The 19,422-nt window shown below is 40.0% G+C and overlaps 1 protein-coding gene across 8 annotated transcripts in view; it reads right to left on the bottom strand.

Moving 5' to 3' along the window:
• The window catches only part of daam2 (dishevelled associated activator of morphogenesis 2), a 101,629-nt gene that overhangs the window by 49,818 nt on the left and 32,389 nt on the right, over positions 1-19,422 (bottom strand). For 5 of the 8 annotated variants that reach the window (XM_016662166.1, XM_016662146.1, XM_016662157.1 and 2 more), the window contains exons 2-3: positions 16,169-16,457; positions 5,418-5,507 (exon numbers count right to left, since the gene is read on the bottom strand). In XM_016662166.1, the coding sequence (XP_016517652.1) occupies positions 5,418-5,507; positions 16,169-16,336 (258 nt within the window). In that variant the 5' untranslated portion in view covers positions 16,337-16,457. Of the gene's footprint in view, positions 1-5,417; positions 5,508-16,168; positions 16,458-19,422 lie in introns of those variants that run through there. The other 3 variants (XM_016662161.1, XM_016662168.1, XM_016662172.1) reach the window with 1 other exon arrangement.

Here is a 19,422-nt window from a genome sequence, read left to right as displayed (position 1 = left end):
AATTTTGTTTTTGACGAATCATCATGCATTCAAAGTCAAATTTGACCCAAATGAAGGATGTGTGATATCAGGAAAAACCTACAGCTTCAATGTCACCGCTCAACAATGAAATAACAAAAACCACTCAAACATAATTTGCCTCACTCTTTGCTTTCTTTATCGTCACGATGATGTCTCCACCATTCTCTGTGAGCCTTAGCATCTTGGTCACTGAAATCAATATCTGGTGCGGGAGGCAAGGCTAAGCCGAGACGAGCCAAATGGCCAAAGATAAGCGGGCATACAGAATTTGAAGGTACACATCACACTCTACCAAATATTGCATCCAAGCAGTCCTGATATTACATGCACTCATATTAAAGTCTAATCTAAACACATGACATAGAAAAGTAAACAGCTTAAAGTCTACATTGGGGACAGATTATATAATATGATACTGTTAAGAATGTCAAAACCCTGTATTTTTAATCTAAATTAGAAAAGATGAGATGAACAAAAGAACTGATCGTGAAATAAATAGCATGGCTCACTGGTATTGCCATTCTCTGATTAAGAAGCACAAACAAAATCTCTGGAGCCAAAAGACACTTTTAGGGAAAAAGAGAGAAAAGGACAACAATCATTTTCATGAAATGAGTTATTACTTGTCTTTATAGGAAAAACTAAATGCACTCAGTTTTGCTATGGTATTCAGTTATAAATTAGATTAACTCATCATATTGATTACAAAACAAAGTCAAATGCCTTCCATTCCTAATTAAAGTGAAAGGTAAATATTTTTTTCTTAATTCTTAGCACAAAATGTCACCACAATCACAACATGATCCCATGGGATGATGAGGACCACCAACTTTCCAAGGTCACCCTAAGAGCTTGGAAATGGGACAGAATATTGAATGTCCAACGATTTTGTTAAGCCTAACACTGAGATTTTTTTTTTCCTTTTTGTTTTTACAGATAGAAAAGGTTAAAGTTTTATTTTTATTTTTTTGCAAGCTGATTGTTTTGCCACGAATCACAGTGAGGGACAAGATGAAGCCCACATGCTCAATAGTTAGAGACATTATCAGCGACCATTTTCAGTGATTTTCCAGGTTCGGTCCACGCTGTAATAACAGTCAGATTGTGTTATGTAATGCCATTCCTGATCGGTATTTGAGATGTAGGATAACGTGAGATATGCTCCAGGGCCGCATGCAGGAAATTGAAAGGAAATTAAGAACATTTTTTAGAACCTCTCGCTCTCTACAATTTGCACACACACAAAAAAGTGCATTACAACCACATTTATCCAAAAACATTATCTGCCTGTGCTGCCTGACAAAAATATGAGTTCAAAGTAGACATTAGATTTGAAAGTGACGACCCAATACACTCTGGGTATGGGAGCTCCTCTTGTTGGTCTGGATAGAAGCAGGATGGAGTCCTGGAACCATTTTATTCTCTTAGATTAGAAGTGACCATAAAGCTACTTCAAAGCCTGCCAGGTCTAGCAGACTGAATGATTCAACACGCATATGGTTGGAAATGGATTTATTGTGGATGAAAAGACCTCAGCATGAGTCTATTAATGGAGCAGTAAATTTGTAATCTGTGTGATGGAAATTAATGGGGAAGCAGTTTGACACAGGTTGATGAAAAGACTCCGATATCAAGATGTAAGGGCATCTGATGTATAACAAAAATAATTCTACAAGGGTGTGGGCTATTTTGAGCAACCCTAAACATTTGCAGTGTAAGTGTACTCATATAAACACTAGTTTCAACCTTGGTCCAATGCAACATGCAAATGTTTCACATTTCTGACAGAAGCACGACAACACTTTTTTTTTTCTTTTTTTTTTTCCAAGCAAACCCACATCTCACCGCCTACCTAACTCTATCAGGTTACTGTGTCTGTAGACTGCGTCTGATGACCCTCTCTAATTATTCCTACTAAATATCAGATTGTCCAGGAACTGCCTGCAGCAATATCATGCCAGTCACCATGGCACCATTTTGATTAAAGGATTAAAACAATTTATAGCCCCATTAAATGGGCTTGGTTTAAAATATCTGGAAGAACAGATAATGACATTATCTGCTCTTCCAGACAATTCCAGAATAATTTCATCAATTTCAGATAATTAATGAAATTATCTGCTCTTCCAGACAATTAGAAGTTTAAGTTTGTCTCTTATGCAAAAATCTTATACTATGTTTCTGGCACCATACAAAAAATGTAATTTTTTAGGCATTAACAAAATAGCTTCATATTTTGACCTGCTTTTCATTGGATTATTTAAGGGTTTAAACCACCCCTAAGGTTTCAGAAACAGGGTTGTAGCTTGGTCAGGGACTCGCTCTGTGATCGTGGCCTGAAAACACAAGTGTGTGTTTGTGTGTCAGTGCAGCGCGACTAATGAAAATCAGGAGACCCTGTTTGGCTTCCAGCACTGGACCATTATAAAGAGCTATTAGATGTTACATCGTGTTCTCTACCTGCAGGCGACTCTTGATGCAAGTCATGCAAAAAAAAGTACACACCCTCACTGGCACGAATGGGATACTCTCATATAAAAGCTAAACTGATGCCATTTCTGTATTAACATGAGAGAGGTGTGCAACCATTATTTACAGCCAAACCCTCTGGCTGTGGCAGAGATGTGAGATGGTGTGTTGGCTTTGGCAAGACAAATGGTCAGTACAGCCATTTACTGTAAATCTTCATTATTAACATGTTTACATTTAATATTTGACGTTTTCCAGTCTCACAATTTGTCACTATTGCTCCAAGTGCTAAAAGATTTTTGTGGTTTAGCCGTACAGCAACTTGATTTAGATCAATTAAGCTTTCGAAACGCTAAAGCAAATGATTCATTCACTCAACAGGTTTATGGACCGAAATTAGGTTTGTGTGATTGTGCTCACAAGTTAGAATTTTTGACTAATTTATGGTTTAGCCGTTTGCAACCATGTTACAAACTAAACAAACCTTCCCCGTCACAAGATGCTGGAGGGAGTCTGGTTTGGAAACAATTCCTGTGAATGGATATGTGCTCATAAAATCAGCATTGAATAGCTTGGACAAATTAACTGCCTGGTTTTTGAGATAAAGAAAGAATTAGCAATGTACTGAAAAATCTTCAGGTGATGAGAATCAGTCAATTTTAAGCTTGATCCATTTTAATGGCACCAACAACAACAATAATCTGTCTGAAAGTTATTTAATGAGTAAATATGTCTCACAGGTAGCCAATACAGAATGAATAGAATGGATAAATTTAGAGGAAGCACAGAGATGTAAGAAGCTACAATGTGTTGAGACATGTCTATTGTTCACTGACGCTGCAGGAGAGTGTAAAAGAACAAAAAAGCAAAAAAAAACAAACAAAAAAAAACTAGACAAGATGACAGGAAGGCTGAATGAAGCGCAGCAAAGTCACCTCGTTCCTTCTGAGCTTTCAGTTGCCTATTTTAATTCCTCACTCTAATTTTGGACTAAAGTTGAACTGAAACGCTTGATTTGAATTAACAGAAGTTTAGAAAATCGCTGGCTACGTGGATAACTAACACAATAAGCAAGTGCACAAACATTTCTAATCAGGAGATCTGTTGGGATATCTTTGCAGCTCCACACATCAAAATGCATTTGGAAGGGTTTCTTAAGACATAAATATTTTGATGTTGCAAATTAAATTCCTATTTGTGGAGTTCACGAGAATATGCCGAAAGGAAACTGAAATGTGTTAATAGTTTTACAGTAAATGTGTTGTGCAGTTTGCTTGGCAGCGGGATAATGATAGATTTTCTTTGTTCCTACCTCAAAGAATAGTCTAACCGCAACAACTGGAGCCGTCGCTTCACTGAGCCAAACAAGACAACCAGTGTTCACTTTTAGCAGGACGGTTCGAGGGAAACGTTGGCCCCCATTCAAATTGCTGTCATGTGTTCACTCTGTGCAACATAAAGCTCTACTGTGTGGCGCCCTTATGTGTTGTTTCCGCACAACCTGCATCGGTTAATTTTCCTTTCTAGTGTATGTGCGTTTTTATTTTTCATGCCTGTCTGACGCTGCGCATGTGAGGGCAACGTTCATATCATCCTGGCTGCACAAACATACACAAAGCAAATTATTATCTGATATTGCACCCAGTGTTTTTTTTTTTTTTTCCTGTCTCTCCCTCTCATTCTTCAGTGCAACGGCTCTCTCCACAAATGAGGGATTTGTTTGGATTTTCCTCCGGCTTTCCGCTGTTCACCGTTACCCTGGTTTAGCTCTTCGTTTTCTGGCCTGGACACAAAAGTTTGCAGAGGAAATGATTTCTGACTGGGAGAGATGAAGGTGGAATGACAAACTAATATATCCTAGCTATGAACCCGGCTTAGACTCACAGAGATCCAAAGTGCCCAGGCTGCTGCCAAAACTTTGTTTCCACTACCTTGTGCTACAGCCCAGACAGTCCTCATAAAAGTCTGTGGTTGCCTTAGTGAGTTACTCAATAACTGATACAGAAGTTTTATTGAACTGTACTGTGGGTTTGCAGCTGCGAATTCGGCCAAGAATCCAATCCTCTTTGATGAAGCACAGAGCATCCAAAGGCACAGCAGCTTATCATAATGCAATAAAAGTTAGACTGTATTTTTCTTGTGTATTTCTCCTGCTCACACTCCAGTTTCCATCTTCACCTTGACATCCCTCTAAACATCCCTCAACCCTGCTGCTCCCTTTTGTTTAATACACCGAAACCCAATCCAGGTCGGAACACATGCAGGTGCTCACAAACGTGTGCCAATGCTAAAAAAAAAACAAAAAAAACAATGTACGGGTTTACTTATTATGAAAGGTTGTCAGAACATACCCCACCAATCCAAGCTAAGCCTTGGAAAGTAGAAACTTTCCAAGAGCAAATAAGCCGAGAGACACAATAGACATTTACGTATGAGCGAGAAGGCTGATAAAGAATTGTCATCATACTTCAAACATAATGCTTTGGATGTTCAACCACAAACTCGGACCAGAGGTCTTGTGGAGAAACAGATCGAAGACAATTGGGATGTTTTCCTGCAAGGTTGAAGAGAGAGCGAAAGAAAACACTCTCCAGTTCTGATGGTGTCATCACAATTCTTTAGCAGTTTCAGTAAAACGCTCGCTCAACAACGACTGCACAAATGGACTTTTCGGTCCTGCCACAATCCCACCGCAGATTTCAAAAACAATCGCACCCTAAAACAATACTGCAATACGTGCACATGTTTACGTCAAAGAAGAAATTAGAAGCAGAAATGTGGGCCATGAGGGGATGCTTTCCCCCGCTCCCCTTCACTGAAGGTTGACGTTTGGTTCTAAACTGTGGCTTCAGGCAGCCAGTCAACAGAAGGCCAGCCAGAGGATCAGAGCTGATGTATGATAAAGTACAAAACACAGGCTAGCTCACCTTCTTCTTGCTGCAGTAGATCTGCCATTTCTTCTCATCAGGCAGCGCAAACATGGCCTCTCTATTCTTGTCGGTCAAGTCCAGTTCATCCTGCAAAAACAATGAGAAAAGTTTAACCTCAACAGCCTGCACAAAGAAACGTGCAGAAAACAATAACTGAGAAAGCTGTGACACAGAGAAAGGACACATTATAATGCATACATGGATTAGTCGGTTCTGGCTTGTAGTCGTTTTACTGCTTTGGCATTTTTGCTTTACTTTTACGGATTTCATCGTTCCATACCTGACTTTTTATTAGGTATAAAAAGGGGTTTGGTCTAATCCTGCACATTTTGGATCATGATGCATCTGTTTGTGTCTGCCAGGAGAATGCTTTGTACCCGTTTTTACAGCTGACAATATAAAGTAATTTTCTGTTCTGTACCGTTAGTCTACTTTTAGGTAAAAACGGTTAAATGGCACCAGTAAAAATTGGCTACCAGCACAAGGTCAGTTGTACAGATCCATCCATGTGAATATCTGAAGCTATTGGCCCAAATGGATCACCAGCTATTTTATTAGGTTCAGTTGCTTGTTAATGCTAGCTGTCAATTAGCCAATCACACAGGTGCAACTCGACCAGCTTAGGCATATAGATAGATGTGGTGAAGAGAACTTCCGAAAGTTAAAAGTGACCAGACTGGAAATGAATAATTTTGAACATGCCATGGTTTTGTTGATACGCTGGGATTCTTACATACACAATCTATTGAGCTTACAGAGAATGGCGAGAAAATTCCCTTCTTGTCTTGCCGTGTTAATGTTGGCGGATAATGAGCAGACTGGTTTGAGAAGATAGAAAGCCAACAGCAGCTCAAATAATCACTGATAAACTAAAGGATGCAGAATGCTATCATGCAAAAGATGTTGCTAGAGTAGATGGGCAACAGCAGCAGACTTCACCGGATGCCACTCCTTTCATTTAAAAATAGGAAACTACAACTTCCATACCAACACCAGAAAAGGGCATCAATTCAGATGGTAAGGTTTACAGGCATGACATGAAAAAATGAAGCCCAGTATTGCCAGTATATACATATGAAATGGGGACAGAAACCGGCAAGGGTGAAATGACTCAGAGTCATTTGGTTTACACTGTGAGCTTTAATGGTCCGGCTGAGAACTGGCTCCACTCACTACAGAAGAGCGATTTAAAATTCATGCTGCCACTCGGCTCAATTCTTCATGTTGGTACAAGGAGCCCCTTGCACCTTTTGAAATGCATATGAACCTTAGAAATGAGTCCCTGCATGCCAGAGAGGAAAAACAAAGTTTGGAAAACAAAGATGAACAAATCAGACAAGAGAGGAGTCAAATAACAGGCAAACAGAGCGATGTATTAAAGAACAGTAACCTGTGGATGTGGAAACTGATGGGACAAGAAAAACAGCAAAAGAGGAGAAAAAGCTTTGCCAATGAGGATTTGCGCTCAACTCGAGCTAATCTCCTCATAATGGTTTTGCTACCATGACGTCAGGCACGGGCAGCAGGCCTCCAAGGAAGCCCAGGATGAAGATGGCCACTGGTGACAGAGGTGGGGGCCCCCTTAATTCCACCCGGAGTTTGTTTTCAACAACTCCGCTGGGCAGGGAAGGCTGAGGGTGCCCAGATTCCAAGAATTTGACACTATGAAGAATGACATCATCCCTGGCCCGTTTCTTTCAATGGGATAACCAGCAGAAGCATTGCTGTGGCTTTTGGTGGAGAGGGAAAATATCTGAGGGGTGTGAATTTAAAATGGGGTATAACACAGACAGAAACCACAAAGAAGCTGTAGAATCTTACAGTATTTTTCATTTTAACAGCAGGACTTCAGAGACTCCCACCAAGCTTAAAACAATGTAAGATCAAGGGCAAAACTTGCCATTATGTGACAGCTGAATATTAAATCTCTGTCTCAGTGTCCTTTAGTGTCAACAGATTTCGTTGGTGAGCACAGGCCTCTCTCCCCATACTCGGCTCTTCTCTGGCCCGTTGCCTGGTCGCAGGGTCAAAGCCCCGCTGTCAGATCTGCTGCTCTTTGGAAGAGCTAAATTCTTTGAGCCGGTGAGAATCTGTGAGAATGAGACCCCTGGATGTGGACCAGATGGTGGTTAAGCCAGCATCTTATCCCCATGCAGCTTGTGTTCTCCTTCCTGCTACTACTAAGGCCTCTACTTTCTGAGGTTTTTACATGGTGGGACCAATGTGAGAGATGAATACCGAGAAACTTAAACAGCAAGAGCCTTGCAACCTTCTGTATCAAAGACATCCAGGAGAATATGAAACATTCCAATGGAATTTAAAACAAGGGATCATCTGCATATACAGTAATTTCCAAACTTTTAGATTAAAAGCTGTTAAGATATTGAAAACAACAGAGCTGCCACTTCTTCAAATCCATCAAACATCTGTCGTAATTATTCATTAAATGTTACCTATATTTTAAATGTAATTATAATTTTCTTGAATACTTTTAATACCCCATAAATACAGGCTTCTGCTTTGCGTTTAAATCTTTCCTTTAAAAAGAAGCTCAGACAGAAAAACTACACCCCAAATTTGGATTTAATGTAGATTTAGATGGTAAAAAGCATCACATTTCATTCAAGGACGTTTTTTTTTTTTTTCTGTTTCAAATACATTGGTGAATGCCTGCTTTTCAAATAATAGTAGGCCAGGTCAATTGCATTTCAAATCTCCCCTCTTCTTAGACAAAAACGTATCCAAGCTTCTTGAGTTTCTGTCTGTTTTAATGTTTCAACTCAACAAGGTACTACCTTTATAGAAAATACTAACTCCCACATAAAATGTTGTTTGCATAATATAAAACACATTGGCCACAATAAAATTCTGAATTTTTTCCACCTGTTGTGTTTTTTTTTCCATGCAACTTGACTTCAACAACGGATGAGGCAGAACACTCTTAAACTATTACTTTGTTGAAACACTTATTTTTAGCAATAGGCTTGTTTGACGGGAGTTGATCCAAATGACACATCTTGACTTGGCCTAACCTCTCAGAAGTTCTCCAAATCTGTCAAGATTATGAGGGAATCACTTTTCCACAGTCTCTCCAGGTACTTCACAGTGGGAAATGAGGCAAAGCCCTAATTTTTTCCACAACATTTATTTCAGAACTCTGGCTAGACACCAAGCTTCAATTTTATTCCGGTGATGCCATGATCTGTGAAAAAAATACCATTGTACAAAAAGAGCCCTCTTGTGCAAAGGAAAATCCAAGTAGGATAGCTGAACGTCACTATAACTAACAGTAGGTGGGGACTCCAGAAGGCTGGATGGTGAAACTAAAGCAAAAAGAGCTTCAAATAAGTATTATATTAAGTGTGTGCATAGTTCTGCAATCCACTACTTACCTCCACTAAATTCATTTATTTTTTCTGCCCCATTAATAATTTGCAGTGTACTGCATTAAATGTTTTAGACAAATTGCATACGACTAGGAAATCTAGAATTACTTCTATAGATATATATAGAAGGTATCAAGAAAAAAAAAAGATAGCAAGATAATGGAAAAGGTACTACTATAATGGCAAGGTACTATTCAGATACACAAAATTTGTAATTGACTTATTGTCAGATTAAAACATTTCAAGTCAGCATTCACAACAGAGAAATAAGAAAACACTAAGTTATGGATGAGGACTTGGCGATAATGTTCTCGTCATTGCAGCTGGAGTACTCCTCTTTTTCCAGTTATGTAACATTGCTCGGTTTTCCTCCACTTCCATCTTGCCTCCCACCTTTCAAACGGTTTCCAATATCACATCTACATCACGTGGAGCGCCTCATGACCCAAGCAGCACCCCAGAAAACAGGTAATTCCTTCACTCTTCCAAAACAAAACCCAAGACTTTTCTCTATGTAGCGGCATACCTCCCTCAACGTGCCTCCTTCCTACGCCAGCACGTTTCAGTTGGGAAATCATATAAAGCAAAGATAATATTGTTACACCTGCTGCTTGAGAAGGGGAAAAGTACATACCTCCAAATCCTTTCATATTTCATGCAGAGCTGCCAGCTGAATAATGTTACACTATTCTTAAAGGTTATCAAGGTGAGATCTGATCGTCATGTTCGCTGCAGATAAATCTCTTCTGTCACTTAATTTCCGGCTTCTAAATGCTTGTGGGCTTCTCGGTTTAGCCAATTTAATTCAAAAGATATGACAGAGTTGCAATGCGGCAAGTTTCAAAATCTAAACAGCATTAGTCAAATTTAGTCTTTGGCACACTTACAAAGGCAAAAGAAAACGGTAGCATTGCTCCAAAATAGGAGAAAAAGGACCCAGTCTTCAACCAGTCTTAAATAGTGACTGGTGAGGCCAAAGAACCACGGTTAGGGACGTCTATATTAAAACTCCAGGAAGTTTTAGCTGAAAATATGGCTGATTTTATTACTAAATTTAAGTCTGACATCATTGGGCCTTTCAGTAGGACAATAATAGACAATATATGGCCAAATCCATCACTTTTTTCATCACCATCTCAGTCCGCAGAGCTAAATCCTAAATTACACCTTTGGGGTGAGTTGAAGAACAGAAAGTATAGCAAAAGAGCAGGGACTCTTGTCTCTCCATGACCTCATATTAGATCGTCCAACGATACAACACACTTGGATAGGATAGAAAGGTGATTAAAAATGTAAACAAATTTGATAAAAGAGAGGTTTGCATGTAAAACAGTGGAAGTTGCATGTAGGCTTAAGATGGAAGCTGATATCTAGACAAAGATCCTGAGGAATGAAGAATCAGAGCGAGAGTTGGTGTGAGGCTTTGCAGTGGGAGTGTCTTTGTGGACTGGAAATACTTGTGGCTTCGCATACATGGGAAATGTGACATCTTCTCTCATGCATTCATGTCTATGAAGTGGCATTTCCAGGGTGGACCCAAATGTCTTTACCTCCTGTTCGGTCCAGCAACATAAGCCGGGAGAACAGACTCATGAGCTGTACAGGTTATCCTGCATGAGCGAGGCAGGGGAAAGCAGGCAGGAAGTCATATTAGACCTCCAGGGAGACTACAGGAAGTCGGAGTGATCATTATTGACCCAAACAAGATACAGTGAGTTTGCTCACATGTTTAATTTACTAGACCTTGTATAATATCACCTTGATTCTTTTTTTATTTTTTTAAGAGATCACAACGACAATCAAAAAAGCTCAAAGATCAACTTTAAGTGAATAGAGAAATTGAAACTCACCATCCTACCACTAGTTTTTTGACTCTGTTAATAAAGGCTCAGTCACATTTTGTTCTGAAGCTTTTATATGAGTCATAGCCGCTCCGATGATTCAGACAGTAGCAACTTCTAGCAGACAGCTCTCGCGTAAACAAGCTTTGGCCACATTCATGACGGGGCTGACTCGGGACAGTGAGGGCTGGCTTTGCATCAGTTTAGGAAGAGAACGTTAAAAAAATTAGAATCGCAAGAGAAGGAAGGGAGGGAAACGGAAAGGAACGATGGGTGCATCCCTGGGTGTGTACGGGGAAGGAAACTCACTCCCATTGCCCAGAGGGAGGAGAACGTTTCCATTCCCTGCCGTTATGCAACGGATTTGATTTGCTTCCGGCTCAAAAGTCACACAGCATGGAACACTGGGAACAGATTTATGTTTCAAAACGTTTCAAAAACTTTCCTGGCATTTCAGATCAGAAATGGTAATTCTACCATCACCACCGTCAGGACTACATTTTCCATTTTTCTTATGAGAAAACACAGAAGAGTGGACACTGCCGAAGGTCACCGCTCAACGATACAGTAAATGGTTACGCATCTGGACCACAGCTGGACCGCTACAGAACAGTTGGATTAAAGTTGTCCTAAATTATGACAGAGAGCAAAGGGAAGACGAAAACAGACGGACAGAAAAAGAGGGCAGAGAGCAAAGCAGAGTGAACATTAATCTCGTGTCTGTGAGTATTGTACAATCCAGATGTTGGCCTAGTAGAGCCGATTCAATTTGGCAGATACGCTGTGCGCTACATCCTCGCAACAAATCATCACAGGTGGACACAACGCATGTTTGTTCATTCCTATATTTTGAAAATGTGGGACATAATATATAAGCATTATATCATAAAAAAAAATCATAGAAATGGGAAATTTATCCTTTACATCTTTATAAACGTCTCAACAGATTGCTCCCATATGCCACTTTTCCCCACAGTAAACACTCATTGTTATCAGCTTCGACGCGTAAATGCCAGCGTGGTTGTCCCTGAACAACCTCACACTTGGCTTCTCTTTGTAGAAACAAAAGGTTCATTTTGGTTTACTGAGCTGCCACCAATGAGAAATGAACCAAAGGACGGGACCTATTCAGGAAAACCCACTTTAAATGATCAAACCACGAGAGCAATTGCTCATTTGATGATAAAAGGTATTAGGAGGGAATGGTCCTGACAAACAAAAATAAAGCTGTTGATGTTTTTTGGTGTGCCGCCAGACTTCACACATGGCCGATATATCAACTATGCATGCAAGCCTAGAAAGTTCTTGGGGTGGGGGAAAGCTTAAAAGTGCACTGTGATCCAAAGAGCAGACCTACAACACAGGCAGCTGCTGCCAGATGCAAAATGTATAGTTAAACTGAAGTGATGCTTACACTGTGACGATCAGCAGCGATTGTTTCCAGATTCGCACTGGGCTTTTATTTGGGTTTATGACAAACTCAGTGGCAGGTTTACTATTAACACTTTCTCCAGGCTGAGCTGTGCATCTGACAGAACAGACTTCAGTGTTTACACAGGAGAACCAAGAATGGATAACCACACATGCTTGTCTTGTTACAGTAGTTTCTTGATCTGCAGGCCGAGGACTACATGTTATGTCAATTTTGCTTCACTGCCGGTCCCACAGGTCATACAGGTGCATTTTGCAAAACGCAAAAGAGACACGTTTGCTTAAAGCAGTGGTTTGAGATCTTTGCAGGACAGTGAGGATCTTAGCACTGCGAGTCATCCCTCTGTAGATAACCTCACTTAAAAAAAGCAATCAAAGGAAAAAAAAAAGATGCTACTTGACAATACGATGAAATGCATTGCATCACAAAAACCATGGGTTTTGAGTCACTTCCCTCTACACACATGAACTTTAATTAAATTTAATAATCTGGTGCAACTCTTTGGAGCTATAATAGCTTCAACTCTCTTGCTTTCACAAGTTTGTGAGAACAGCTATAAGGTGGGCTGGATCAGTCTCCCCTATAACTCATCCTAGCAGACAGATTTGTGTGGAGTTTTGTCATCTCTACACAAAACTCATTTATGCATGCCCTTATGGATTTTGCTTTATGGCTTGAATTTTTAGAACAAGCCATTTCTGGTGCAAAGGTTTGCATAAGCAGCATGTATGCCAACGTGCTTGACTTTATTCCCCTGTGATGATGAAACTGACTGGACTCTACACTGGACAGAATAAAGTAAATGTGGTGAACGCTACGTAGTTAAACAGTTTCTATTCCCCAATAAGTAAAAGGCATTTAACTTTGGTTTAAGGTTAAATAAAAAAGGGATAAAAAGTTGCAGATTTAAATTTTCTTTCATAACCCCCCTCCCCCTTATCACCCTCCCGTCCCCACTCCACAAATAAAGTGGTTGCTGACTGTGCAGCGTTTCACCTTCTGACACAGTAAAAAGAGACCCCATTATGCATATGAGACGTGTAGGTGGTTAACTTTTTTCACTTGGCCCAGATCTGTCAATCCCATTTCAAAAAGTCCACAGAGTCTTGTTCCCCTAGACAGGAAACACTTTCAAAACAATAATCCCCCCCCCCATCTCCCGTTTCCATGGAAACTCACTATGTTATGTATTATTTCTCTGTCCTTCCTGCCCTTCTCTTCCCGACATCCGCTCGAGCTCTCTGCTTAAGTTACAAACAGGGAATCCAGGATGGCTGTCTCCAAGAGGTCTGGTTGAACCAGTGTTTGGATGACTTGTGAAAACTGCATCACGTTGTCTGCTGCCTCATCGGTGAAACAGACATCGAGAAGCCAGGTGCCCTTGGTTTCAGAAAATAAGTCCATGCATAGGTCATGGAAAAAGAAGACATGAATTAAGTTGACAGGCACTGGGCGATCGACCTACAGGAAATTCCTTTTATCTTTTCAAACTTTATAGCAAGAGGGGATCGTAACCTGCTTGTATGGAAAGCTGTTTCTTTTTTTTAATTTTTTTTCCTCCAATAAAAGCAGATGTTTTCAGTGTTTTCTTGGTTGGGAAAGAAAAATCCAGGAGTTTTATAAATCGGTGGCAAATAATTTTGGCTTTCTTCCGCCTCACTTAGGCATCCGTTTTGCTTTCATCTTAATTTTACCCCAGAAGAAGCCGCGGATCGTTCAGTCCTCTTAACCACGAGGATTGCTGCTGTGATTTGGCTAAATGCTCCCATATGACGAGGAGGCAGGAAAAACTCAAAACAGTCTCTGATTGTTTTATTATATTCTTTTTATTAAAGTCAAAGCAGAATCGATGCAAAAGTATCTCTGCAAAGCCTTGACTTGTATCACACGTGAACTGTTGTTTTACATGTTCAGCGAGGCCAGACGGTCTTCCACTTTATGTAAAAGAAGAAAAAAAAAAATCAACCGAGGCAAATGATGGTATAATTGTTGCAACCTCATTACTACATTTTCTTCAATCTTGACAATAAATATCTTCAGCTACTGTTGTTTAATGGTTTACACGTTCCAAGTGACTACCAGAAGGCATACAATGCAAACCTGTTGTCTGTCTTGTCAGTTAGCTAAAAAGAAAAAATCCACTCTTTTTCAATATTTCCTGAATTTAAATCCACAATGAAGGGACACATCCTACAGACAGACTTTTAGTTTTCTCTGAGAAGTTAGACATGCCACAGGCTGCCCTGCAGGCACACCATTAGACATAATGTTGGGAGGGACAGCATAAAGCAGGAAATCCGAGGCCAAAGGGAAGCGAGAAGGGTGCTACGATGAAATCAGACAAGACTGACAGTGAGAGCATGAGACAGGAAGTGAGCAAACGGACAAACACAGCACGGCCCTGTTCTTGCATGGCAGCTGAAACTCACTTCAGAGCTCTCCATTCTGACAGCTGTGCCCTGATCTCTCTCCACTGCCTGGGCACATGTCGGCACAACGATCCCCATCTGGCACTGGTGCAATTGCTAAGCTTCTGCCAGTAAGTGTGATCTGTGCACGAGACGTGCACTGTGTTCGTCTGAGTTTGATGATGGGGGTTGGGGCATGGCCTCAGCCAACCATCAAGACAACTTCCGCAAGACTCAAGCATTTTAATTCTTGCCTCTAATCCTATTTGTTCAGGATAATGAGCAACACGCAAACTATCGGGCTGCAAGCCAAGAAAGAAAACACTAAGAAGAGTCTTGTTCTGCTTTTAGTGAAAGGCATGCCGCGCTTTATGCTTCTACGCAGGTTAATTTGTTTCGATGATTCAATTCAAAACGTTAAATTCATAATGACATGAAGTCATAACACACAGTTATGTATTTTGGGTGTTTGTTTCTGTTAATTATGATGATTGGGTTGTCTGGATGCTGAGAGATTACACACGGCCGCTACAAGTGTGCCGTAGTATGTAACAGTTATGTAATTTCAATATTATGTACAACAACATTATGGGTAAAGCTGCAGACTTAACAGTTGCCCAGCAAAACATCACTGAAAATGTAGAGCGAAAGAAAAGATTAAAGCTAAGGAAGGTGGCTGTTCATCATAGTACAATATTTAGGTATATTAATGGAAAGTTGAGTGGAAGAACAAAGTTGCACACGCAACCGGATTAACTCCTTAACTTATTTTTTTTTATTAAACTTTTGTTTTACCAGGATAAAAAAAACAAAAAAAACATGAAAATATAAAAACTTGAGATTAAATGTCTGACCTTTAAGAGCCAAGCTCAGAGGATGAAAGAGAGAAACCACCCGCGGAGGGTTAGAAGGGAATTTTTAAAATTATTTTATAAAATAAAAGTGTTTTCAGATGAAAATTAATTTTGCATTTCATTTAGAAAATAAGGTCACAGAATCTGAAGGAGCACCGTTTCCAAGTTGCTTCACAAGCAGAGAGACATTTCTACAGTCAGTGGTGATTTGGGGAGCATGTTCATCTGCGGCAGAAGGAGGCTATTAAAGAAACTTGGTCCACAGTGTTTCATCAAGTCCAAAGTCAACACAGCCATCCTCAAACAGGAATTTTTAGAGCAGTTCATGCTTCCTTCTGCGAAAAAGTCTCGTGGAGATGCTCCTTTCATTTTCTCCTTTCAACTAAGATACTTGAATACAATACTCAACCAACAAATATAGTCATGTTCCTTGTCAGTGACTATGTTAAATAGTCTTTATGTGTTAAAAAAATCATTTTATTGGTCCTGTGTGATCTAATTTCATGAGAAATTGATGTTTGAGTTTTCATAATCCTTCAATTTAACTCAAACAAACACTTAAACCACAAAGTTCTGTGTGCAATGAAAGTATATTTAGTTGCTGTTATGAGTAGAGTTTTTGATGTGATGCAAATGAATATTCAACCTAGTAAAATTAGTTCAGAAAAAAAATCCAAACTAAAAGCTGTCAGCTACCAGAATTTTGTATAAACCTGTACATGAACTGCGCAAAAAGAGTTGGTGTAAAATAAAATAAAATGGCATATGTGGTGTCAAACATCAGAAGTCCTTTTCCATCAGAGACAACCGTTTTCATTTTTACTCACCACCAGTTCAGAAAAGCGTGCATGCAGCTCCTCTGCAGGTGGCATGGGGGAGCTGAACTCCAGCAGCTGCAGCGGCACGGTGTCCTTAAGGTTGATCTCCGGTGGCTCGCTGCTTCCAAAGCAGCACAGGAAGCCCAGACCCGCCCGTGTCCTCTTCCTGGGAGGCATAGCGGCTACGGTGGCGAAGCTGGCAGTGGTGGTGCTGAACCAGGAAGGTAAAGGAGGGGGCCAAGGGACAAGGGAGGGGGGAGTGGAAAGGATGACGAGACTGCTATCTGGGGGGCATGATCTGGAAAAGAACGAAGAAAAATGGAGAGGATTAGAGTTGCTGACAATCCCAGATGGCCAATGTCATCTGTATTTACTGAATACATTCTTGGTTAATGAAGATTTAAGCTGTTTGGTCTGTGTTTTTCTCTCTGGGGAATCTTTATTTATTTATTTATTTTGTATTCCAGAGACTGAGAGGCGATCCCCATTTCCAGCAGCCTGATATTGTTTGGAAAAAAGCACGTGAGCAACCTACACCACATCCAAACAAACATCACTAAGCCACCTGCAGAAACTGCGTCAAGGGAAAAAAAAAAGAAAAAAAAGCAAGAAGTGGCTTTTACAAGCCAGGGTGGGGATTTTGTTGCTGGCTAACCAAAAAAAAGGCACTTTGAAATGCAGGAATCGGCACAACATCATCATTTTGACAGTGGTTGCAACTTTACCACAGCAAATGTTTAAGAGGTACAATGTTGGATCTGCAGCAGACTCATGACTCTACTGCATGAGCAAAAATGTGCCACAGTGCTTTGAAAAGAACATTGGTGGTTCCTGCTTAATAAATTCTAGTCTTTTCAGTATAGAAAAGCTAAAACATTGTGACCAATCTCAGCTGAGGAGTTGCCTCGGCTCTTCTTTATGCATCAGTTTACCACATTTGTGAATGAATGAACCACACTTATGTTATGCAAATACCTCAAGCGTGCAAATCCAGTATGAGTACTTGACCGAGAAATCAATTTCGAAGCAGCAGAATGTTAATGGAATCTCAAAGCTTGCACCACATTTAAAATATAAAATGTCTATAAATGTTACGCGCTCTCTCTTAATATTTTTACGTAACCTTTAAGGAACCAAGTACGTCCTGAAACCATGCACCCATGTTTAATGAGGCAATCAAATTTTATAACTTCAGAATCCACAAAAAGCTAACCCAAAATACTGTATCCTGACTGAGCATTTCCACCACCATCTCTTGTTCAGTGTAGGGCTTTTTACTGAGCTGTCTAAAATTAGCAGCATGGTAAATTCTTTATGAACATTCTAGGCCCTCAACAGGGACATGAGAAGAAAGAGAAACAGGAAGATAAAACCCCACCACATTTCCATTTTGCCTTTTTACTGCTTGTTTTGACCAACTCTTTCAGTCTCCAATCTGGAGCTGTGAACCCACATTCAGCTTTCATCTTGTTGCCGTTTCTGTGACACGCTTATCATTGTTATGAACCCACTCAAAGACCGAGCTGACAGTAAAAATGCTTCTACCATAAATAAAATGTTTAATTCACTTATAAACATATGCAGTCTATAGAAAACATGGAAGCAACCATGGCAACTTTATTCTTTAGCTCATAAAAGTGACCAGTTTTAATTATTGAAAATTACACATAAAATACATACACTTCTGATATAACATATACTATCATATTTTGAACAGTTATAAAAGCAAGAATAATAAAAATCAGATGATAGTTTAAGAGAGAAAAAAAACACCTTTTGTAGAACTAGTGGCCTTTATTGACAGACACTAAACAGGAAATTGTCAGAGTGAGATGTGTGGAAGATGTTCACCAAATTCCCAAACTCAGGAATGAAACCATGGGCTGGTATGTTTAGGAACAAAAGCTTCTGTGAATGTGGTGCCAGTCTTAGATTTACACCACAAGACAAAAGTTTTAGGATATCAGTAGTTATCAGAGACTCCAGTGTCTTCATAGTTTTTTTTTTTTTTTTTTTACAATTTTCCTAAACGGCACCACAGGGAACATGTAATTGATTTAATTAGGAAAATGAATGCAGTTTGGGAAGCGGTACAAAAGCATCAAAATAATAATCGCATCACTCCTAAATAGATTGTTAAAGCAAAGCAGCCTTAATTATGTTAATTAACTAAATGATGTCAGAAAGGCAAGGTGTGTACCCCAACAGGAATAGCAGTTAAATTATGCATTACATAATACGCACGGAGATACACATTTTGGTCAAATAAAAAAAAAAAAAAAACTGTTAAGTTCAATAACTTTGACTTAACAGCAATGAGCTTTCATAGTGGCAAACAGTTGCTGTAAACAGTCAGTGGAGATCATTAAATCCCTTCAGCATAACACACAGCCTAACCCTCCTCTGGTCTCTCAGTGTCCGTTCTTATCCTCTCCCTCTCTCCCACCAGAACCCACGTGCAGGCAGTCCTCACTCAGCACCAGTCCAATTGGCCTGACTCCAGCTCAGAGGAAGCAGGCCCGGGACTCCAAACACACACACAGCATACATTATATAGAGTCAGAATTATATACAGTTAGGAATTTAAGAACCGGCTGTTTATGTAACCTTCCTCTGCATGCAATGTCACTCCAGATTGATCGTGTCCACTGCCATCTGACCATCTCTGGGCTTCTCATTTCCCCCCCTCTCTGTCGTCTTCCATTATTCCTCCGTTTCAGGCTAAATCAGAGTGACAGTTCCCTGCAACAACCCTCCCACTGATGGTAACATCTGTCATTTTTCCTTGCCACTGCTTACCATCCACTTATTCCATCTTTAATCCTCCTCCTTCTGTTTCCTGTCTGTTACTGAATCCTCAGCTCTGGGCTACTGTGTTTTATTCTGGAAGTGGTTTTGTGCATTTACTGTTATTTTGTGGGACTGATATGCTGATATGTCCTATTTATGGTCATAGTTTGCTGACTTTCATTAAACATATCCACTCTAAAGAGGGAAAAATATTTAGCACACTTTTGCTTTTAAGGACACCAAGTCCATCAATTTGAGGTTTTTATAAGGTACAGACAAAACCAAATGTTAAATGAATCACACAACCAAGTGTTTTCACAAAGTGATCGATTCAGACATCACCTGATTTTAGTTGTTCCACTGTTTCTATTAACTTCCAGCTTCCCTACAGCTACTATTAAAAAAGGAGTGCCTCAAGGTTGTGCTATGGGATCCATCCTTTACCATTGACGTGCAACTCTCTTGTTAACTAA

The sequence above is a fragment of the Poecilia formosa genome, unplaced genomic scaffold (genome assembly GCF_000485575.1).
Source record: "Poecilia formosa unplaced genomic scaffold, Poecilia_formosa-5.1.2 Scaffold8, whole genome shotgun sequence".
NCBI lineage: Eukaryota > Metazoa > Chordata > Actinopteri > Cyprinodontiformes > Poeciliidae > Poecilia > Poecilia formosa.
The sequence above is the reverse complement of the archived record's forward strand: the minus strand, read 5'-3'. Positions and strand labels throughout refer to the sequence as shown.